Raw genomic sequence first — 24,760 nt, forward strand, 5'->3', positions numbered from 1 at the left:
ATGAGGGATTGGAAAAAAAAAGATGCATCATTGCTGCATGTTGGCATAAGATCACTTGACCCTCCAACTTTACTAAAACTCAGGCTTGGTGTTAACAGAAAGAATATAAAATAATCAAATTACCTCTTTGACTGTGGATTCTTATTACATCCTGTAAAAGTAAATAAATATATTATTTCTGACTATCATCACCACAAATATATAGTGAATTGAAGAAACTTGATTCACTTATTATTATATATTATAAATTGCTTATTGTCACAAGTAGGCTTCAACGAAGTTATTGTGGAGTTGCCACATTCCGGCGCCTGTTCGGGGAGGCTGGTATGGTTTATGAAGATGGGGAAGGTGGCAGTACAGTCTTCATTCAAAAGAGGAATTAGCATTATTCTTCAAGCCAGAGGATAAAAACGGAAAGATCAAGCAACATAATAAGCTGAATTAGTAAATCTACATTTTTACTTAAAATGGGGAAATTCAAAAGGAAGAAGCAGACAGCAGCAGTAAATATTCTTTAAAAAATGGCAGCCAAACTAAATCTCCCCCATGTCAACTAGTGGCTTATAGTTATAGTCACTCGGTTGCCAATCAAGCATGCATCAAAGCAGATTGGGGAGTATTCCATCACACTTCTGACTTGTGTCTTTTAGGTGTTGGAAAGACTTTGGGGAGTCAGGAGGTGAACTACTCTGAACTACTCAGTACAAAATTTGCAGCCTCAAAACTGCTCTTGCAGCCATAGTATTTATGTGACTTGTTCCACTATGTTTCCAGTCAGGTTGGCTCTCAGGTTGTTGATGGTAGGGACACAACCATGGTAATATCATTGAAAGTCGGGTTGAAATTAGACTATTTCTTATTGAAGATGGTAATTGCCTGATGATTGTGTGCATAGGAACAAGAATAGGCCATTCGGTCCATCCTGCTTTGCCATTCAAACAGATCATGGATGGTCATCTACCTCTATACCATTTCCCCCCACTTTGTCCTTGGGCGGGATTCTCTCACGCCATGCCGGGACAGAGAATCACCGGGGCGGCGTGAGAATCCCGCCACGCCGCTCCGACGCCAGGACGTGATTCTCCGCGGACCGGAGAATCGCTTGCCAGCTGTGCGGCGCGGTCCCGCCGGTGTGGTTCTAACTTAATACCACCCGGTGGGAGCTCGGACCCACGGCCATGGTGGCGGTCCTGGGGGGGGGGGGGGGGGGGGGGGGAGGGAAAACCGGACTCTGGGTGGGGGGGGCCACAGCAGTGGGCAGGGACCACCGATCGGTGGGCCATCACGATCGGAGGACCTACCTTCTCCGCGCGGCCCACAATCTCCATCTGCCATGTCAGTGTCGACCGCGCCGAAGTGGGAAGCCGCGCGCATGCGCAGCCTGGGCAGCAGGCCCCGCCGGCAGCCAGAGCTGCGGGACGCACGCTGGGGCTGTGCTAGCCCCATAGAGAATGGAGAATCATCCCAGACTTTCTAGGAAAAGGTCCGGAATGATTCTAGCCTGTTTTCAGGCGGGCGTGGGAACTTAGCCCCCAAAAGGGAGAATCCCGCCTCTTATTCTTGGCTATCATAGAACATAGAACAGTACAGCACAGAACAGGCCCTTCGGCCCTCAATGTTGTGCCGAGCCATGATCACCCTACTCAAACCCACGTATCCACCCTATACCCGTAACCCAACAACACCCCCCCCCCCCCTTAACCTTACTTTTTTTTTTCATTTGTATCATTTGTATTCAGAAATCTATCGACTTCTTTTTGAACATGTTCACTGATTGAGCTTCAAGTCTTCTGGGGTAGAGAATTCCAAAGATTCACCACCCTCTATACGAGTGAAAAAAAGTCCTCACCTCAAGTCATAAATGGCCTCCCACTTATTCTGACACTGTGTCCTCGGGTCACTTGCCAGGGAAAACATCCTATCCACATCTACTGGGTCACACCCAGTAAGAATTTGGTAATTTTCAAGGAGATCAGCTTTCATTTCTCAAAATTCTAAAGAATACAGACCCAGTTTCATAAGAACTAGGAGCAGGAGTAGGCCATCTGGCCCCTCGAGCCTGCTCCGCCATTCAATGAGATCATGGCTGATCTTTTGTGGACTCAGCTCCACTTTCCCGCCTGAACACCATACCCCTTAATCCCTTTATTCTTCAAAAAAAAACAATCTATCTTTATCTTAAAAGCATTTAATGAAGGAGCCTTTACTGTTCACTCGGCAAGGAATTCCATAGATTCACAACGCTTTGGGTGAAGAAGTTCCTCCTAAACTCAGTCGTAAATCTACTCACTGTTGGCAAGCTTGAAGGTAGGTAGGGTATATAATTAGGCAGGTTGATGGCATACCTGTGCACTGCCACCTTTCAGTCTCTGCCAGTATTAAATCTTGGACAGGGAGGCCCTGGTCAACCTTTCTATCCAACCACTGCTGATACTAACCCAGTTACAGATGGGCCTGTTGCCATGCACACCAGCTGACACTGTGCAGCAAGCTCGTTATCTGCAGGCTGGCATCTTTCAATCAAAGGCACTCAGTGGCTAATCAAGGGATTCGGCATCAGAAAGGGCAGGGTGCACTGAGAGCCAGCCCCTGCCCTTGATGCAGAACCACCAAACACCCCTCTCTCCACATCCCTCTACCCATGAAACCCCAACCCTCCCACATTACTTACCTGTGACCTGGCTCTCTCCGCAATCCTCAGACTCCAGTAGGTGGTTACCCTGCAGCAGCCACGGCCTCCCCTGTGGCACTACTAATCATATGAGCTGTTGCCTCTGATAGGCTGGTGATTCTTGGTTGGCAAGAGTGTTGCCTCTGGACCTTGGTTCCAGAGGACGGTTGCCCAGTGACCTTGCTACTGCTTGATTGGCTTGGGGTTCAGTGGGTCTTCCTGAAAAGGAGCAGCACGAGTCTTTCGCCAGCTCCCTTGCCAATGAGTGCGACCACCGACACCGCAACAAGCTTCCACCCCATGATAGAGGGCAGGCCTTTTGCAAAGCAGCTGATACAGATTGGGCCCAAGACACTACCCAGAGAAATTTCTGCAGGAACATAGAGTCATAGATGTTTACAGCATGGAAACAGGCCCTTCAGCCCAGCTTGTTTGTCCTGGGGCTAAGGTCAATTGGGCTTCAATAACTACAACAATCTCCATTTGTACTAGGCTTTCTCCCAATCCCCACTGACTTCAATTGTACATGGATTCCTTGGTGCCACACTTGCTCAAATGCTGCCTTGATGTCCAGGGCAATGCACAGCATTTCATCAATGCACAATTTGGATCTGGTAGATGAATTCAAAACCTATTCCATTTACACAATGGTAATGCCACACAGCACAATGGTGGGTGGCCGAAGTGACTGGTGGGGCCTCAGTGCGAGAGGGAAACTTTGTCTTTGCAATGACTGCGTGGTGCTCATTCCGTCAAATGCGGATGCATCTGTGATAGGTAGACTGGCGAGGACTGGCTAGGTTTTTAACTCAAGTTGGTTGTCTCACCATCTTACACAAGGTCAATTTGGTTGATTGATCCTTCAGCTCTCAGCCAACTGAGTCAACAGTGGTGATACTGAGCCACGCCTGTTGATGGAAATTGAAGTCCTCCATCCACAGTACATTCCTCATTTCCCTCAGTGCTTCTGCCACATGGGCCTGACTTTCGGAGCTGGTATCATCTCATGGGTTCTTTGCTAAAGATAGCAATATGGATGTAATATCAACTTGTTCCTGTGGTTTGAGGTTGAGATTCAGAATTAATTGACCACCTTAGCTGAAAACAGGGAGCTGGATTCTCTACAGCCCCGTGCCAAAATCGCATTCGGCACAGGGGCGGAGAATCCAATTTCACGCTCAATTTGGGCCCGGGGCTGGTCTGGCAATTCTCTGGGACCTGAGAATCAGCGTGATTGCCGAGTACTCCACATGGCTGCGGGCCCATTGACAGAGGCCAGCCAGTGATCCTCCGCCCCCGACCGGCTGAGTTCCCGACAGCGTGGAACTGACCACCTATTGCCGGTCAAGATGCTGGCGTGGTGGCTGTGGACTCCGGACTCAGTCTGCGGCCGCCCAGGTGAGGGGCGGGGGAGAAAAAAAAATATCGGACACCGGGTGGGTACCTTATAGGTGGCCGGGGGTTAGATCCGCGCAGTCAAATGTTCGGGCACGTGGCCGATCCGGGGGGGGGGGGGGGTCTAATTTTTATGTCTGCCTCTGCGCTCCGAGTCCACCATGGAGCTTGGCGCAGTCGCTGGAGGCCGCTGCCGTGTGCATGCGCGGACCCAAAACCAGAAGTGCAGGGCCCAAATCTGCAGCTAAAGCTGCGTGAATTACTCCGGGTCCCTGCTAGCCCCCTGCAGGGCATTGAATTAGCTGTACTTTTTTCCTGGAATCTCTGGAGTAAAACTCCAGTGTTTTTACACTGGCGTGGGGGACAGTATCCTATTTTGGGAGAATCCAGCCCAGGATCTATGATGACTCCACAAGTGACAAATCTAAACAAAGTACCAGATCAATGACAATTTGTCTGCTAGAGCATTTTGAAAGCACATCCTGTCTTGTTTGCAGTCTGTAACAAATTTCCTGGACTAACTCGCAAGTTCGGAGAAGGTTCTGATGAGTATCAGCCAGCCTTGAGACAATCTAATTTTATCCGCTTCCACTGAAACCACAAACCTTGAAAAGTGAACATTATTATTTTGTCAAAACCCCACCTTTCAAATTTTCTACAGAATGTTAGCTCTCAGGATTTGCACATTGTCACTGGATGCCAATAGTGGGTGATTCATTATTTTACTCTGCAGCAAGATTGCAGACAAGGAGATGTAAACAAAAGGAACCACAGCTGGTCAAATTGAAGGCACACATATGTACCAAACATGACTGTCATAAATTTGCAAAATTCATAGTTATAGAAACGGCCATGAAACCATTCAAAGAATGCTTACTCAATTTTCAAAAGAACTTTAACTCCATGTCATCAACTAACTAAACTATCCACGAGAATGCCAAGGGAAATTATTATTTTAATGGTAAAATTATTTAATTCCTTATAATCTACCCACATCCAGAACAATTTATCTTTACAGGAAAACTGAACGTGAAATGGAGATTCAGTACTTCAGCTCATCGCGGAAATCCTACATGTGGCCTCAATATGCTCTTAACCTCGCCCAAACAATCTGCAGGACTTTCTTTTTTCCAGAAATGGTTTGGTGATTGTGAACAAAGGAAACGTGATAATCCTTGTCCAAAGAATGGGGGATCCATCGCACATGGCAACGTGCCAAGAAGAAATGCTGCAAAAACAATCTACAATAAAATGACCATCGCAAAGTCACTTTATACTCCTGCGATGTGTTGTGCTGCACGAGGAGCTGAAGACACCTCAGCTGATCAGCGTCACAAAATGTTGGAGGGTATACGGATGTGAATATCTTGTATAATACGGATTTGAGATGTGGGATTATTTTGTTAAAAGGATTTGTTTGAGCTAATACGAAATGTCAAGTCCACACAATTTCACGTAAATTGATTATTCGAATGCACCTGCAGACACTAACCAGAAACAGGCAAGGTTTAGAATTCATAGAACTTACAGTGCAGAAGGAGGCCACTCGGCCCATCGAGCCTGCACCGGCTCTTGGAAAGAGCACCCTACCCAAGGTCAACACCTCCACCCCATCCCCACAACCCAGAAAACCCACCCAACACCAAGGGCAATTTTGGACACTAAGGGCAATTTATCATGGCCAATCCACCTAACCTGCACATCTTTGGACTGTGGGAGGAAACCGGAGCACTCGGAGGAAACCCACGCACACACGGGGAGGATGTGCAGACTCCGCACAGACAGTGACCCAAGCCAGAATCGAACCTGGGACCCCGGAGCTGTGAAGCAATTGTGCTATCCACAATGCTACCAATTGCTAATTAGATGTAATTTTCATGGTGCAGTGTTCCTGGGTCCGTCGCACCCATTTCCCCTGAAGACGTGAGGTAGCAGTATGTTGCAGAACAGTTAGTGACCAAGAGAGGTTGTCCCTGTGGAGGAGCAGAGATGTCCTATAATCTTGTACCTGCAAGGGTGCCGGGGAGGGATTTCTGCAGAGGATGCCACGTCCTTCTGATGCTCTCCTGTTGTAGCAGCTGGCACTGCTCTGCCTAACCTCATGTCCGCCTCACATCCCCCAGCCAGTCTAAGACGGATTCCCTAGCAAGATGTCCATGAGGAAATATTCACTTTATCCTGGTCACGATTAATTTTTTAAAGATTTTAAAGTACCCAGTTATTTTTTTTCCAATTAAGGGGCAATTTAGCGTGGTCAACCATCTAACCTACACATCTTTGGATTGTGGGGGTGAAACCCACACAGACACGGGGAGAATGTGCAAACTCCACACCGGCCGTGACCCAGGGCCGGAATTCGAACCCAGGTCCACAGCGCCGTAGGTTGCAATGCTAACCACTGTGCCGCGTGTCGCCCTTTGGTTACCATTATAAGCTGTCTGGCAATGTGGAGCAGCACAGCTCTTAGTCTGTTTAAGTGGAATCCGTAGAGAATTTTTGGAATAAATTTTGCTCGACTGTTGGTGTAGTCTTGACAAAGTGCCCCAGAAATTCTTGCAATGTGTTTCAGATGTGCTCTTCACACTTCCAGGACCAATGAGCATGAAACTGTATCATTATACCTACACAGTTTGAAATTGACATCAATGTCTGTCTATTCCCAAACAGCTGGCTGTTGTTAGGAAAGGGAATTTGTTGAAGTGTTAGGCACCAAAATGCTCTGCAGCCTCTTTAATAAGCAGCCATCTTAAAATGGCAACTAACTTCTTAAGTAGTTCCTGGTGTTGGCTTCAACTCCTTTACTAAAATGGCGTCTTGTGCTAAATTCAGCTTAAGAAATAGGAACATGAGTAGGTCGTTCAGCCCTTTGAGTCTGTCTGGCCATTCAGTGAGATTATGGCCCCGATTCTCCCAAATTATACCTAAGTGCTGCCACCAGTGGGAAAACCGACTGACCCTGACAGTGCTAATCAGGTGTTATTCAACAGCATTTGGAAATATTTTTAGAGAGGGGCAGGTTTTGCGCTGGCCTTGAAAGGGACGGGGCCTAAACATGCTAACAGATTCCGCTCTTCAGAAATTGGGGCACCATCTTTAAAGGGAACCCCAATCTCACAGTTACACTGCAGCCACCATCACCTCCACCCCCAAAATAGCTGGCAAGGCCTCATCCCCAAGTGAGCAACAACCCGTTATGGGCTTGCCAAAATATCCCGTCCCCATTGGCAGTGCCAACCTGGCGTTGTGGACTCCGAGGGGGAGCAAGGGGATGAGCACCCTCATTACACCTACCTCTAGGGTGCCAAGGGGAGTCTTTCAGGGGAGCTGTGGGTCGGGGGTGGGTGGGCTCAGGTCGTGGGTCATTCCCGGATTGGGGTCTGTACTTTTGAAAATCATTAAACTGTCTTTCAGCATGTCAATCTTCCCTCTGATGTGTTGGAACCCTTTGATATCTCCCCCAGCATGTCATGCGCTTTGTTCTGATCTCAGCTTCTCAGGTGTGCTCAGAGGCCATTGAAACCCAAGTGGTCAGAGATATGGCAAATCAGTGGCAACCACATAGCATGGTGATGCTCACCTAGGTGCGCTGGTAGTGGCGATTTGGGGGGCGGCCACTCTGTAGCGTTACTCTAAGATCTGGATACCCTTTAAAAAGGGTGCCCCGATCCCTGAGGAGTCGGACCTGCCAGCATGTTTAAACTGTGCCCCGTTCCTCTTAATGGCGGTATAAATCATGCAGGGAAGGCAGTGGTGTAATGGGATTGTCACTGGATTAATGATCCAGAGCGTAATGCTCTGGGGACCCGGGTTCGAATCCCACCACTGCAAATGGTGAAATTTGAATTCAATAACAATTTGCATTTAAAGTCAAATTATGCCCTTGAAACTATTGTCGATTGCCAAAACCCATCTGGTTCATTAATGTCCTTTAGGGAAGGAAATCTGCCGTCCTCACCTCGCCATAACTAAACGCATTCAAATGGTCATTGGATAAGCATATGGACGATAAGGGAATAGTGTAGAGGGACTTTAGAGGGGTTTCACAGGACGGCGCAACATCGTGGGCCGAAGGGCCGGTACTGCGCTGTAATGTTCTATGTTCTATGTGATTCCAGATCCACAGCAATGTGGTTGACTCTCTGGGATGGACAATAAATGCTGGTCCAGGCAGCGACGCCCACATCCCGTGGACAAATAAAAATAAATCACGTCCCCCTCCAAAAAAAATGACTAAGTGCAGGAAGATCGCGATGGGAATTGCGTTGGAACAGCCAATGCGATTCACACCAGATTTTGTGCTCAAAAATGTCACCTAGTCTTTTTTGGGAAAACACCATCCCTACAGTGTAGAAGGAGGCCATCGAGTCTGCACTGACCCTTCAAAAGAGAGTACCCACCTAGGCCCACTCCTCAGCCCTATCCCCATAACTCCGCACAATCCACCTAACCTGCATATCTTTGGACTGTGGAGGAAACTGGGGCACCTGAAGGAAACGCACATAGACTCAAAGTCCACACAGTCACCCAAGGCAGGAATTGAACCCAGGTTCCTGGTGCCGTGAAGCAACAGTGCTAACCACTGTGCCATCATGTCGCCCAGGAACTTTTGGTCAACATTTCCTGGGTAACTGTTGAGGTAAATAAGTCAGAACCATCCCAAGTCTCCGACTCTAACTCAGAATCGGAGACATTCATGGAGGGTTCCAAGGAGCAGGGAAATTTTTCGTCAGTAGTTCAAACGTCCCGGGTAATTCCCACCGGTGTCAGCGTATCGGGATAGCCACTTGGTCCTGGGGCATATCTTGGGTCATACATCCAGTCTCTTTTCACTGTACCTCGATACATGTGACAATAAACAAATCCAATCCAATCCATTCCAATCCTGTGATTGGTAGGTCTGGGCCATTATTTATTTAGAATGACAAATGAAAACTAAATTTTCGAGTCAAAGCAAAGTCAGAAAAGGCCCATGTGTTCTGAGCAGCTGCATGTTCGTAAGACACGTATAAATTTAGGGGGCTCTGTCAAAGCACCTGGGGACAAGTGTCATTTCTTTTTACCTCAATAATGCTGTTATCAATCGGCATGGTGGTGCTGGACATGTGAACGTTGGGAGTGGATGAAGACCTTTGCCGTTGACAGAGCTGACCTTCTGTGGACGAGAAAGGCATGGGACCGTTGAAGGCATGGGAGCTGGAATGCCTGTACTGCAAGCTGAAAACGGGAAAAAGAAAAGCACAAGCTAAGAACAGCCCAAGAGGCAGACAACAAGCTGTGATGGAACTTCTTTGAAATTAGTTCAATGATTCCAACTTGCCTCTCAGGAAGTCGTGAAAATGACTCGCGTACTCGGCGTGTAGACATTTGTGTAATAGATGGCAGTACCCCGTCACTGTTGGACGTGTGGAACAGTCTGGAGTATGCTGTGGCTGCTTGATAAGCTCTGGCAGAGGATAAAAAGGTGAGCTAGCAAGAATTGCTTAAATGCAAAATTTATTTACTACAATTATTTTGCAATTAGAATGTCCTTGATCCTAGGATAAATTATAAAATAATCACATATTTATGGAAAATACATTGATTGCTTCAACTGAAATTAAAGAAGGAGAGAATGGCTTGAAAACAACTGTTGTTTTGAGATAAAGTCATGGCATGAGGCTGAAGAGACCAAAATGGTGCAGACAGCGACAGGACCGGAAGTTCCTGCCAGCGGTCAGCCGTGAACCGTCTCTGCCGCCAGAAGATGTATCGCAGGAGGAGGCCAGAACATCCTGTCCTATGTGTCCATAGGTTGTTCTTTTCATTCTTCCACCAAATAAGAGCTGTACAGTGCAACCAACTGGGAGGGACAAAATGGGCCAAAAAACAGGCAATAAAGCAATTTGGGAAATCACTGTAATCGTCTAAGTTGCCCAAAAACCCCAGCCAAAAATAAATTGATATTACATTAATAGCTAACCAATTAATGCATTCTGACAAATGTTTTTGTTTATTTTTTTAAAATTACATAAATTTAGAGTATCCAACTTGGCCAATACACCTACCCTGCACATTGGGTTGTGGGGGTGAAACCCAGGCAGACACGGGGAGAATGTGCAAACTCCACACGGACAGTGACCTGGGTCTGGGATCGAACCTTGGACCTCAGAGTTGTGAGACAGCAGTGCTAACCACTGCGCCACCATGCCGCCCATGCATTCTGACAAATGTTAACCAATTGTGGACAGGCACATGGACAGCAGTAAATTGAAGGGGTGTAGGTTAGTTTGAACTTAGATTAGGATAAATGGTCGGCACAACATCGTGGACCGAAAGGCCTGTACTGTGCTACGTTCAATGATCAGGATACATGAACACCGAATACATAAAACTTGAACACCGTGCAACAACATTGCTGTAAAACACTCTACTTAATAGACTGACCAAAACCTAGCAAACATAACTGGAAGACAGTTCTGCTGAATCATTGGGCTGAATGCACCCAGCTCCAAAGTCAGGGGGAGGCCGCCCATGATCCTGATGGCTGCCCCATAGCACTTTACTTGCTAGTATTACTTGCTTCAAGGCGAGATTTCCGCCCCTTTCTCAGGAGTCCCACTTTAGAGAGATGTCGGCCAATCAGGTGACTGGCAACTCTGTAGGCCCAGCAGCTCCAGCTAGGAGCAGTAGCTATTGCTGGGACTGCATGTAGTCCCACTACGTCGAGGAGCCCAGATAAGGGTCACAGATCGTGGCAGGAGGGTCAGGTTCAAGAGGTGAAAGGGGAAGAATTAAAGGGGGCAATGATGTTGGTGAGGGAGGGCTTAGGAGACTAACAAAGGACATAGAACATAGAACAGTACAGCACAGAACAGGCCCTTCGGCCCTCGATGTTGTGCCGAGCAATGATCACCCTATTCAAACCCACGTATCCACCCTATATCCGTAACCCAACAACTCCCCCCCCCCCCCTTAACCTTACTATTAGGACACTACGGGCAATTTAGCATGGCCAATCCACTTAACCCGCACATCTTTGGACTGTGGGAGGAAACCGGAGCACCCGGAGGAAACCCACGCACACACACTGGTGTCTTGCTGACACCAGTATGTGCAGGTAAAGCTTTCGGCCCCATCCCCATGACGGTGGCAGGGGGAGGTTCTTGAAGGATCACAATAGGACCAAGGAAGGATGAGCCAACCGCTGCCACTCTATGCCCATATAAAATTTCAGACAGGTCAGAATAGATAGGCAGCAGCAAGGTAACTCTTTGGATTTTTCGCGCCTCTGCCGTCAAACCTGCTGATGGGGCTGCCTAGTACAAGGGTCCCAGGAAGATCCTGAATCACCTCTGTATCACAGACAAAAAAAACAAATGGACAATTAAACAGGGCAGCCAGGAGGCCCACGATGAGGGCTCCCATGGGTGAATGTGGACCTTCCTTGATATTTCAAGAGAATTGTAAGACAGGGGTCCAAGCTATTATCTTTGGGAGCTGCGTAGATAAATACCACAGAACCTCAGTGGGAAGTGGCACCTAGAATGTTTAAGTCCATGTTCCCATCATCCTGCACAACTTTCCAATGTGATTTATCCAGAGTGTTAAGAAGCAACACATCCCAAACTTTCAGGTTCACAAAATATAATTGAATGCCAAAACTCAGATTCCGAGATTATCGAGCGTGAATTCAATGTCTTCCTACTGAATCAGCGGGTTGTACAAATAGCCAATCATTTTGCCGGCAGTTGTTCAAGTCAGGATCAATACTCCGTTATTGCCAGCGATGATGAGCTTGTGTACATAGCATAAATATAGGTAATACTTCTAAAATAACTCAGTTCACTAGAATGGTTTCTCTCGGAGAAACCAACTAAACATTTTTACAAAAGTTCTCACAATTACCTAACATTATTCCAGTCGATACACATGGTAGGGACTTTGGTGCTGCAGTGCTCATGGAACTTGTAGCCACAGGTCTGACACCGGAAGCCATTTAGGAGAAATTTCTGACAGATGTCACAGAATGCCAACTTCAAAAAGGTTTTGCGGACCTTTGAACAAGATAACATGAAAATGGTTTAAAATGGTGAAACTACTGGTTTAAAATGGTGAAACTACTGAAGAGTGTGCAAACTGAATCAAACGTAAGCTGAAGTACTTACAAAATTGTGAGTAGTTAGAGGGAGGTGGTCTAGTACCTCAACCACCAGCTCTTCACCAATCAATGAGGTAGCGTCTGTGGTCCAATCTATACGGTACTTGGGGCTGTAGATGGAGCAAGAGATTAATGGCGTTAGATGGAGCATTGGAGCAAGAGGTTAATATAAGCTTTTTTCAAATAATGAAACATCCCCCTTTCCAAGATATTTTTGTTCCCTATTCACACAGTAGCAGAGTAAGCCTGTGCATAGCTAACTTACTCCTAAACACTCAATAATGTCACTTGGCAATTAGTCACATGGAGCTGCTGAGATTAATGATTATCCTTCTTGCATTTAACTCTGTTCGGAAATGTTTGGCATCTGCAAGTCATGGACATCAAATGTGCCAACCCATAGGTCACCATTCCAATGGTGTGTGCATCAATGTTTCAACACATTACACTGCCACTTACAATAATAAAAAGAACTACTGAAAGAATGATAATATGGATCTAGAGGTCACTGTGGAAGACCTGAATCCCATCGATGTATCAAGAATTCTGTACTTTCCAATTCCATGGAAAAAGGTTGAAAATGCTCCAGATTTAGAGGTGATGTCAGGAAGGCAGTACAATGCTCCTCCTGCAGAATGTTTGAGGTGAGGGACGCCGTCAGTGTCCCTGCTGATTTCATCTGTGGGAAGTGCACCCAACTCCAGCTCCTCAAAAACCGTGTTAGGGACCTGGAGCTTGAGCTGGATGAACGTCGGATCATTCGGGAGGCAGAGGGGGTCATAGATAGAAGCTTCAGGGAGGTAGTTACGCCAAAGAATAAAGATAGATGGGTGACGGTGAGAGGGGCTGGGGGGTAAGCAGTCAGTACAGGAATCCCCTGTGGTCGTTCCCCTTAGTAACAAGTATACCGTTTTGGATACTTGTGGGGGGGGGGGGACTTACCAGGGGTAAGCCATGGGGTACGGGCCTCTGGCACGGAGTCTGTCCCTGTTGCTCAGAAGGGAAGGGGGGAAAGGAGTAGAATATTAGTAATTGGGGACTCAATAGTCAGGGGCACAGATAGGAGATTTTGTGGGAGCGAGAGAGACTCACGTTTGGTATGTTGCCTCCCAGGTGCAAGGGTACGTGATGTCTCGGATATTGTTTTCCGGGTCCTTAAGGGGGAGGGGGAGCAGCCCCAAGTCATAGTCCACATTGGCACTAACGACATAGGTAGGAAAGGGGACAAAGATGTCAGGCAGGCCTTTAGGGAGCTAGGATGGAAGCTCAGAGCAAGAACAAACAGAGTTGTTATCTCTGGGTTGTTGTCCGTGCCATGTGATAGTGAGACGAGGAATAGGGAGAGAGAGCAATTAAACACGTGGCTACAGGGATGGTGCAGGCGGGAGGGATTCAGATTTCTGGATAACTGGGGCTCTTTCTGGGGAAGGTGGGACCTCTATAGACAGGATGGTCTACATCTGAACCTGAGGGGCACCAATATCCTGGGGGGGAGATTTGTTAGTGCTCTTTGGGGGGGTTTAAACTAATTCAGCAGGGGCATGGGAACCTGGATTGTAGTTTTGGGGTACGGGAGATTGAGAGTATAGAGGTCAGGAGCACAGATTTGACTTCAGAGGAGGGTGCCAGTGTTCAGGTAGGTGGTTTGAAGTGTGTCTACTTCAATGCCAGGAGTGTACGAAATAAGGTAGGGGAACTGGCAGCATGGGTTGGTACCTGGGACTTTGATGTTGTGGCCATTTCAGAGACATGGATAGAGCAGGGACAGGAATGGTTGTTGCAGGTTCCAGGGTTTAGGTGTTTTAGTAAGCTCAGAGAAGGGGGCAAAAGAGGGGGAGGTGTGGCGCTGCTAGTCAAGGACAGTATTACGGTGGCGGAAAGGATGCTAGATGGGGACTCTTCTTCCGAGGTAGTATGGGCTGAGGTTAGAAACAGGAAAGGAGAGGTCACCCTGTTGGGAGTTTTCTATAGGCTACCTAATAGTTCTAGGGATGTAGAGGAAAGGATGGCGAAGATGATTCTGGAAAAGAGCGAAAGTAACAGGGTAGTTGTTATGGGAGACTTTAACTTTCCAAATATTGACTGGAAAAGATATAGTTCGAGTACATTAGATGGGTCGTTCTTTGTACAATGCGTGCAGGAGGGTTTCCTTACACAACATGTTGACAGGCCAACAAGAGGTGAGGCCACATTGGATTTGGTTTTGGGTAATGAACCAGGCCAGGTGTTAGATCTGGAGGTAGGTGAGCACTTTGGAAACAGTGACCACAATTCGGTGACCTTTACGTTAGTGATGGAAAGGGATAAGTATACCCCGCAGGGCAAGAGTTATAGCTGGGGGAAGGGCAATTATGATGCCATTAGACATGACTTAGGATGTGTTGGTTGGAGAAGTAGGCTGCAAGGGTTGGGCACACTGGATATGTGGAGCTTGTTCAAGGAACAGCTATTGCGTGTTCTTGATAAGTACGTACCAGTCAGGCAGGGAGGAAGGGGTAGAGCGAGGGAACCGTGGTTTACCAAAGAAGTGGAATCTCTTGTTAAGAGGAAGAAGGAGGCCTATGTGAAGATGAGGCGTGAAGTTTCAGTTGGGACGCTTGATAGTTACAAGGAAGCGAGGAAGGATCGAAAGAGAGAGCTAAGACGAGCAAGGAGGGGACACGAGAAGTCTTTGGCAGGTAGGATCAAGGAAAACCCAAAAGCTTTCTATAGGTATGTCAGGAATAAAAGAATGACTAGGGTAAGAGTAGGGCCAGTCAAGGACAGTGGTGGGAAGTTGTGTGTGGAGGCTGAGGAGATAAGCGAGATACTAAATGAATACTTTTCGTCAGTATTCACTCAGGAAAAAGATAATGTTGTGAAGGAGAATGCTGAGACCCAGGCTATTAGAATAGATGGCATTGAGGTGCGTAGGGAAGAAGTGTTGGCAATTCTGGACAAGATGAAAATAGATAAGTCACCAGGGCCTGATGGGATTTATCCTAGGATTCTCTGGGAAGCCAGGGAAGAGATTGCTGAGCCTTTGGCTTTGATTTTTATGTCATCATTGGCTACAGGAATAGTGCCAGAGGACTGGAGGATGGCAAATGTGGTCCCTTTGTTCAAGAAGGGGAGTAGAGATAACCCCGGTAACTATAGGCCGGTGAGCCTCACGTCTGTTGTGGGTAAAGTCTTGGAGAGGATTATAAGAGATACGATTTATAATCATCTAGATAGGAATAATATGATTAGGGATAGTCAGCATGGTTTTGTGATGGGTAGGTCATGCCTCACAAACCTTATCGAGTTCTTTGAGAAGGTGACTGAACAGGTAGACGAGGGTAGAGCAGTTGATGTGGTGTATATGGATTTCAGTAAAGCGTTTGATAAGGTTCCCCACGGTTGGCTATTGCAGAAAATACGGAGGCTGGGGATTGAGGGTGATTTAGAGATGTGGATCAGAAATTGGCTAGTTGAAAGAAGACAGAGGGTGGTGGTTGATGGCAAATGTTCAGAATGGAGTTCAGTTACGAATGGCGTACCACAAGGATCTGTTCTGGGGCCATTGCTGTTTGTCATTTTTATAAATGACCTAGAGGAGGGCACAGAAGGTTGGATGAGTAAATTTGCAGACAACACTAAAGTCGGTGGAGTTGTAGACAGTGTGGAAGGATGTTGCAGGTTACAGAGGGACATAGATAAGCTGCAGAGCTGGGCTGAGAGGTGGCAAATGGAGTTTAATGTGGAGAAGTGTGAGGTGATTCACTTTGGAAAGAATAACAGGAATGCGGACCATTTGGCTAATGGTAAAATTCTTGGTAGTGTGGATGAGCAGAGGGATCTCGGTGTCCATGTACATAGATCCCTGAAAGTTGCCACCCAGGTTGATAGGGTTGTGAAGAAGGCCTATGGTGTGTTGGCCTTTATTGGTAGAGGGATTGAGTACCGGAGCCAAGAGGTCATGTTGCAGCTGTACAAAACTCTAGTACGGCCGCATTTGGAGTATTGCGTACAGTTCTGGTCGCCTCATTATAGGAAGGACATGGAAGCTTTGGAACGGGTGCAGAGGAGATTTACCAGGATGTTGCCTGGTATGGAGGGAAAATCTTATGAGGAAAGGCTGATGGACTTGAGGTTGTTCTCGTTAGAGAGAAGAAGGTTAAGAGGTGACTTAATAGAGGCATACAAAATGATCAGAGGGTTAGATAGGGTGGACAGTGAGAGCCTTCTCCCGCGGATGGAGGTGGCTAGCACGAGGGGACATAGCCTTAAATTGAGGGGTAATAGATATAGGACAGATGTCAGAGGTAGGTTTTTTACGCAAAGAGTGGTGAGGCCGTGGAATGCCCTACCTGCAACAGTAGTGAACTCGCCAACATTGAGGGCATTTAAAAGTTTATTGGATAAGCATATGGATGATAATGGCATAGTGTAGGTTAGATGGCCTTTAGTTTTTGACTTCCCATGTCGGTGCAACATCGTGGGCCGAAGGGCCTGTATTGCGCTGTATTGTTCTATGTTCTATTTTCCATACATTTCTACACTTGGTCGAACACAGTAAACAGTCTGGTACTCATATCGTTCAAAGGTCCCAGGAGGATCCTGGCTCACCCCTGTATTACAGACAAGTCAGGAGGCCCACCGATGAGTGCTCCCAAGGGTGAATGTGAACCACCTTCAATATTTCAGAGTTGTAAGGCAGGGTGTCCAAGCTATTATCTTGGGAGCTGTGTAGATGAATACCACAAAATCTCAGTGGGAAGTTCACCTGGAAAGTTTAAATCACTGTTCCCATCACCTTGCACAACTTTGCAGTCTAATTAATTTACTAATGAGGCGATAGTGTTAAAAGCAACACTTTCCAAACTTACTGGCTCACAAATTTATCAGAAAAACCACCGACTAAAAAATATAAGCACCAATATGTTTCAGAACCAGGACTGTTGGGGTTGGAGGTTGTATGTGGCCTTATTGCAAGGTAAAAAAGAGATGTTCCAGAAATTAATCTCTGCTAACTTTGGAGAAAAATAAATAATTGTTCGTATCTCTAGAAACTAAAGTTACCAATTAGTGGTCAATAATCTTGCATGTACTGCTCATTATGAAAGGTTTCTTAATTATTTAAATCACAAAACTGGAGGTACAATCTTGTTTTTTTTTTAAATCGAGTTTTTAATTATATATTAATTTATAGCGCAAATTAGCAACATGTTAGTTGCTTGCAGTCAAATTTCTTGTACCTGACTAGTTCATTCACAATTTCTTTATTTTAATGGCACAGTAGCAAACAAGAATCATAGCTAGGCTGTACAATGAACCTCTCACTGATTTATTACTTGATCATTTTCTTTAACTTCTGTATATAGCTTAACTGCCAGTCCCACAACAAAGGACTCACCAATGCGTGCATATCTCACCCAGATATTGCTCTTGAAGTCTACACTGCTCCAAATTCCATTGCCTCCTAATCTGCTCCCCATGATTATCCCTCATCTGCTATTCACCCTCTCTGCCATCCCACCTCAACCTCTGCTATTGCACTTCCTGCTCTACAATTAACCAAATATAAAGCAGATGAATCCACAAGACAGACGTGCCCCGGTAATAGGATACCAAGTTATGCAAATAACTAATTTGCACAGAATTGAATTGTAGATCTGTTGCAAATCACAATCCTTCATCAAAAAGGTTTAGTGTTCTGCAGTCCCCTTAGTTTACTAAAAGCAGTTTCATTTAGTTCCATTTTGTCAGTTGTTCCGTCATCCTCTGCCGCTTTCTTAACGTAACACAATGTGTGTCAATTACAATTGCTGCTTTCATTACAAACCCACATATCCTCCAACACACTGTGAGCAACGTTACAAACTGCATGCATAAAGATAATGGGCTCCATCGAACGGCCTTGTTGCGCCTGACTCGGTGACGCAACAACGCCATTAAATCTCGCAAGAGGCCTCTCACAAGATTTGCGACACTCGGAACGCCTTGCAAGATCTAACGAGATCTCGTGAGGTGTTGTGATCTAGATCTTGCAACAAATTAACAGATTTAAGATGGCTCATTCAAAAATGCCTGTGCGCGATTATGCAGAGTACGGGAAGTGAACGCCCATGCCTGGTGGATCTCACCATGGCACCATTTAGCACTGGTCCATGTTTGTGTGGGCATAAGTAATGACACCTGGAGAGGTCTCCCAGGCCATCAGAGGCCACCAAGAGGTCAGGCCTTGTATCTGGCACTCCCGCTGCCAGCTAGGCACCCTGACAGTGCCTTCTGGGAACCCTGGTCTATGTGGCACTGTGAGACTGGCAAGGGCACTTCCAGGTAGCCAGGCTGGCAGTGCCAAGGATCAAGCCCGGGGGTGTCCTGCCCTTGAGAGCTGGGGCTCAAGGATCCCATAAAACACAAGTTGGGGAGGTCCGGAAACTGCAGTGGGGTAGCTGAGGAGGTTGAGAGATCGGGGCGGGATTTAACAATGGCGCCCCAGCGTCTTCCTGCACTGACGTCTTGCCAAGGCCCAAAAAACAACAAAGTCTCGTCTGATAGCGGGGTCTTGTCGGCGCTGCAGGTGCCGGGAAACACCCTGCAATTTAAACCCAAAATTTTCCGTTAAATCACGCTCAACATTTCTCAAACAAATAATAGATCACTAACCATAGCAGTTTCCTAGTAAATTTGAAAGATGGAACACCTCATTCAAAAAATGATCTCTTTGTCCTAAATTTCATTTAGCTCAGATTTATGATAGAATTCTGACATTTTGCGATATGCGCTGACATCGGGCTGCAATTACCTACTGCTGGAAGAGGAGCAGCATTTTCAGGAACGTAACAGGACAGCTTTAGTGTCTTTCATTTTTAACAGGATGATATGTTTTCTCTTGCTAAGAATTTGCATACAATTACTCCGGTGTTACTTAGGTGGCAATGCTTCAATTATTTTTCTTGAAATCTTTACATCACAAAGTTGATGGCTTAAATTTGCCTCTACAAATCAGAAGCAAAAATCAAATTATCGGATTGGACCCTGTGGATTTGGAATGGAGATAGTCTGCTGGCAGCTTCATCGATTACAGGATGCAGCAAGAGGTAAGGTAAATAAATCTAGAGCTGCCCGGATGAAAAAAAGAGATAGAGAGGGAGATGAAGCAGAAAAAAAATGTGAGTATGTTAGATGTCAGGTTGTCAATATAATTGAGAATCAGGCTGAATATAGAAAATTCAAGCGGGTAAGTGAAAAAGGAAATGGAGAGGCAAAGAGAGAGTATGACTAGAGGACAGGGAAGGTTTAGAGATGTACGAAGCAAGTTTTTTTTTTACACAGTGGGTAGTGGGTGCCTGGAACTTGCTGTCGGAGGAGGTGGTGGAAGCAGGGACGATAGTGACGTTTAAGGGGCATCTTGACAAATGCATGAATAGGATGGGAATAGAGGGATACGGACCCCGGAAGTGTAGAAGATTTTAGTTGAGACGGGCAGCATGGTCGCTGCAGGCTTGGAGGGCCGAAGGGCCTGTTTCTGTGCCGTACTTTTCTTTGTTCTTTGACTGCAGCTAACGAAAAAGGAATCCAAAAATCATCCATAAGTATATAAATAATAAAAAGGGCAGCAAGAGGAGGGGTGGGACCCAGTAGGGACCAAAAAGAGGATCTATGCATGGCCAAGGTTCTAAATCTACTTTGCACCTGTCTTTATCAAGGAAGAAGATGCTGCCAGAGTCCGAGTGAATAAGGCGGTAACTGAGATACTGGATGCGCTAAATATTGATAAAGAGAAGGTATTAGAAAGGATGGCTGTACTTAAAGTTGATAAGTCACCAGGCCAGATGGGCTGCATCTAAGGATGCTAAAGGAAAGTACGGGTGGAAATGAAGAAGGTACTGGCCATAATCTTCCAACCCTCCTTAGATAGGAGGGTGGTGCCAGAGGACTGGATAATTAGAAATGGTACAACCTCGTTCAAACAAAAGAATCAGGATAAAGCCAGCAAATACAGAGCAGTCCGTTCAACCTCAGTGGTGAGAAAGCTTTTACAAACAATAATCTGGGACAAAATAAACAGTCATTTAGACAAACGTGGACTAATCAAGGAAGGCCAGCCCTGGATTGTTCATGGAAAATCATGTTTATGCTGATGAAGGATCATTGACTCTATAGACTAACTCTCTTTCGCTCCGCAGATGCTGCCTGATCAGTTCAGTATTTCCAGCATTTTCTATTTTCATTTCCTGTTTATTAATAATAATAATCTTTATTAGTGTCACAAGTATGCTTACATTAACACTGCGCTGTGTTTTCAAACAAGCTCCATAGTGTGGCGACTAGGGGAATTTCGCTGTAACTTCATTGCGGTGTTAAGCCTACTTGTGACACTGATAAAGATTATTATTATTATTATTATTAATAATGAAGTAGCAGAGACGGTTGGTGAAAGTAATGTGGTTGATGTGGTCCGTGTGGTACACGGACTTCTGAAAGGCATTTGATAAAGTGCCACATAATTGGCTTGCCAGCAAAGTTGAAGCCCATGCAGTTAAAACGGTCAGAGGCAGCATGAAATATGTCACTGGCTGAGTGACAGGAAACAGACAATAATGGTGACCAGTTGCTTTTCAGACTGGAGGAAGGTATAGAGTGCAGATCCACAGGGTTTGGTACTAGGGTTACTGCTTTTCTTGATCCAAATTACTGACAGACTTGTGTATGCAGGGCCCAATTTCAAAACTTACAGATGCCACAATACTTGGAAGCATTGTAAACTGTTCGGAGAATAATGGTAGACTTCCAAGAGGATATAGACAGGCTGCTGGATGGGCAGACACATTGGAAATGAAACTTAATGCAGTGAAGTGATACATTCTGGTAGGAAGAAGGAGATTCAGAAAGTGGTTATAAAAGCAAATGGGATCCTGAACATTATAAATAGAGGCATAGAGTACAAAATCAAGGAGGTCATGGTGAACCTTTCTAAAACAATGGTCCAGCCTCATCTGGATATGGAGTCCAGTTCCGGGCACCAGACCTTCAGAAGGAGATGAAGACAGAAAAGAAAGAAAGGATAATTTGCCCTTGGGTTTGATGTTTTAAACCATCAGCAATCAAGACCGATGCATTCACTGCCAGAGCTAGGAGAACAGTTTCAAAAGTATTTTGCAATATAACTTTTCTGCAAAGCAAGTCTGCAGTCTACACTGTCAAAGAATGGTGACAATGTGTTGACTGAAGTGTTCCGATTCAGAGAGTGCACTCCAATTTATTCATCTTTTTTTAAAAATCAGGATATATATATATACTGCGGCTCAGTGGAGTGTTCAGTAAATTAACAACAAATCTCTACATATCAGCTTCTGACTCTTGCCTTGCTTATACTCGCCACACTCCGGCGCCTATTCATGTACACAGAGGGAGAATTCAGAATGCCTAATTCACCTAACAAGCACATCTTTCAGGACCAGTGGGAGGAAACAGGAGCGCCCGGAAAAAAACCCACACAGACACGGGGAGAACGTGCAGACTCCGCACAGACTGTGACGCAAGCCAGGAATCGAACCCAGGTCCCTGGAACTGTGAAGCAATAGTGATAACCACTGTGCTACCGTGCCGCCCACTACAGTCATTCAGTGCTGTCACACCTCAACCGTTTTGCGAAAACTACCAACTAAACAAAACAAAGTGTCAGCATCCCCGTGTCACTAGATTCCCCAAGAAAATTGGGAGCGCAATCAGATGCTGTCCTTGCTTTCACAGGACTTCACAAAGTGGTCGCACAGAGCTAAATGCATCATCACTAATAGGCACCCATACAGAACAAACAATATAACAAACGAACAACTACTTTACTCGTTTCATTGATAAAGAAGCCCTTCAGCTCCCAGATCAGTTAAACCAGAAAACTGAACAATCTTCTGATAAACATAGTCACCATATGACTGATATGGGACTCCTGGCTAACAGCAACGTGGGTGATTCTTCCTTGCTCAATCTGGGACAGATGACAAATAGCAGTCAAGCAAGTCATGCCCACTCTCATACCCATCACTGCAACTTTAACACAACTCAGAATTGTGTGGCTGTAAAAATAAACATATATTCGCCATATTTCTGTGCCCGATTCACCACGTGATGGAGAGTGGCGAGCATATGAAATGACACTGGCCTAAATTGTGGTCTCTCATCCTATTTTTCAGCAGGAGCAGGAAGATAGGGATCAAATTTGCAAAAATTCACTTGTCAACATACTTCTTATTTGACATATGGCCACTATGATTTTCAAGCAAGCCTCAATTTAGGCAACCCGCACTTTTCAGCCTCAAAGTACTATGGAACTGGGTAACAGACAGGGCAACACTTGCTAAACACATGATGCATTTACTATACAGAGTGGAAAAGTGAATGAACGGGTGTCCCTTAAATGGCAAACAAGCCAAGAATGAGGAAAATGCATTCCAAATAGCAATTCAGGCTGGAAATAAGGGCTCCTCAATGATATCGTTCCTACCTACCCAACGCCCCAATCAGTAATTCACTCTATCGGCCCAAATCCCACCACAATATGACACCACCTTCCCCTTAACACAATGCTGCAGGCCCACCAGATCTTCCATTTCAATTGAGGCCAGTTGAGCTCAGTTGGCTGGACAGTTGGTTTGTGATGCAGAGCAAGGCCAACAGCGCACGTTTAATTCCCGTACCTACTGAGGTTATTCATGAAGGCCCGTCGCCGGAGATGTGGTGATTCTCAGGCTAAATCATCACCACTCAGCTCTCCCCCTCAAAAGAGAAAGAAGTCTTACAACACCAAGTTAAAGTCCAACAGGTTTGTTTCAAACACTGGCTTTCGGAGCACTGCTCCTTCCTCAGGTGATTCACCTGAGGAAGGAGCAGTGCTCGAAAGCTAGTGATTCAAAACAAATCTGTTGGACTTTAACCTGGTGTTGTAAGGCTTCCTACTGTGCTCACCCCAGTCCAACGCCGGCATCTCCACGTCAAAAGAGAAAAGCAGCCTATGGTCATCTGGGACTACAGCAGGCCCACCAGATTTTCCAATTCCACAAAAAAAACAGGAAGCAGCCATAAGTGTTCACACAGGCAACTTACCAATTACATTTAAATGAGGCCTGATCTGAAAAGTGGTTTGAGCCTCTTTCTAGCAACAAGTCTAACATGGGGGCCCATATTTTCAGAGGCATGTGACCAAAGTCAATTAAATTCTGGTGGAAAATTACAGGGCATCATAACAAGCAATGGCATTTAATGTAATGTGGAAACGCCTCCGATAGCACATTTTGAAGAATTATTTCATATTATTCCAGACTTCTTTCTGGAAAGCGTTTAGCTCTATTTTGTCTTACAAAATGGAGTCATTTTACATTCCTCAGGCCAGGATCAAGAATAACTCACAAAGCTTTATTTATCACAGGAAGAAAACTTTGGAACGGAATATTGACAAACTTCATTTGATATCAATAATTTATTCAGTACATAATGTACATTTGACTCCGCCATTGAAGAACATAACAAACATTTTAAAAATGTTCTTACCATCCCTGTGGCAGCCTGAAGACTGCACAGCAATCTGGCTGAAGACCTCGGACTTTCAAAGCCTTTTTTAGGCTGTCTTGTACAGTCATACCTGGTCTCACACTCACCTACAGAACCACATAAAGGAAGGGCAACAGGTCAGACATGCACAAATGTTGTGCTCAAATATTAACTTGTGCTAGCCATTTTAAAGTTTTCTACACAAACCATGAATACATCATCTGTACAAGGAAACCAAGAATATATCATTTGTGGGATACAAGGAATCTAATGGATGGTGTTCAATGCCCTCCTCGAGGTCAGTTTGGAGATATGATGAGGGAGGAAGGCATTTAATTGGATGGAAGGCTACCAGGTGGGAATCCTGTCACTTTGCTGCCTTTGCCCCGATTAAGTCTGGGGAAGGAAGGCTAAGAGACGGCCTTCCTGTCCCGACATCAATTGATCCCTCATTGGGCAATTAAAGGGTCTCATCCTGCCACTGATGGAATTCAGCAGCAGCCCAGACAGTCGCCACAATGGAAGCCTGGCAATCGGGCACTCAAGTGGCAGAAAGCAGCGCCCTGTTCAAAGATATTCAGTACCACGTTAAAGGGACCCGGATTTGGGAAGGTGGGGACACTTTGAGAGCCATCCCTGACTCTTGCTGATCCTGGGCCTCTAGTGGGTGTATTGCCAGCAGCTACCACTGCTACCGCGGTAGCGCTGACAGCAATGAGGATCTGCCAACCACTGATTGGCTGGGAGTTCTCGGAGGGGGGGACTTTTGCCTCCAGTGTACTGGAGTACATTGTCCCGGGGAAGGCCCACCTCTGGCTATTGAAGTACCTGACTGGTACTTCATTCAGCACCCCGAGCCCAAAGGAGACGGCACCGGACTCTCGCCGGCTCTCCAGCTAGCAAGCGAGACTCCCATGGCCTGGATTAAATTCCACTCGATACATCCAATCCACAAAATCTGCAACACCAACATGCTACTGGCAATTTTACCTGCACTTGCCCTTTCAGGGAATTTGTATTTTAGACTTTTTCTGTTCATC

At 45.9% G+C, this 24,760-nt stretch overlaps 1 protein-coding gene across 4 annotated transcripts in view; it reads right to left on the reverse strand.

Moving 5' to 3' along the window:
• The window catches only part of raf1b (Raf-1 proto-oncogene, serine/threonine kinase b), a 170,304-nt gene that overhangs the window by 54,200 nt on the left and 91,344 nt on the right, over nucleotides 1–24,760 (reverse strand). For all 4 annotated transcript variants that reach the window (XM_038812686.1, XM_038812684.1, XM_038812683.1 and 1 more), the window contains 6 exons: nucleotides 23,721–23,827; nucleotides 12,211–12,313; nucleotides 11,951–12,099; nucleotides 9,384–9,509; nucleotides 9,127–9,280; nucleotides 124–151 (listed from right to left, as the gene is read on the reverse strand). In XM_038812686.1, the coding sequence (XP_038668614.1) occupies nucleotides 124–151; nucleotides 9,127–9,280; nucleotides 9,384–9,509; nucleotides 11,951–12,099; nucleotides 12,211–12,313; nucleotides 23,721–23,827 (667 nt within the window). The remainder of the gene's footprint in view (nucleotides 1–123; nucleotides 152–9,126; nucleotides 9,281–9,383; nucleotides 9,510–11,950; nucleotides 12,100–12,210; nucleotides 12,314–23,720; nucleotides 23,828–24,760) is intronic.

The sequence above is a fragment of the Scyliorhinus canicula genome, chromosome 11 (assembly GCF_902713615.1).
Source record: "Scyliorhinus canicula chromosome 11, sScyCan1.1, whole genome shotgun sequence".
Classification (NCBI taxonomy): domain Eukaryota; kingdom Metazoa; phylum Chordata; class Chondrichthyes; order Carcharhiniformes; family Scyliorhinidae; genus Scyliorhinus; species Scyliorhinus canicula.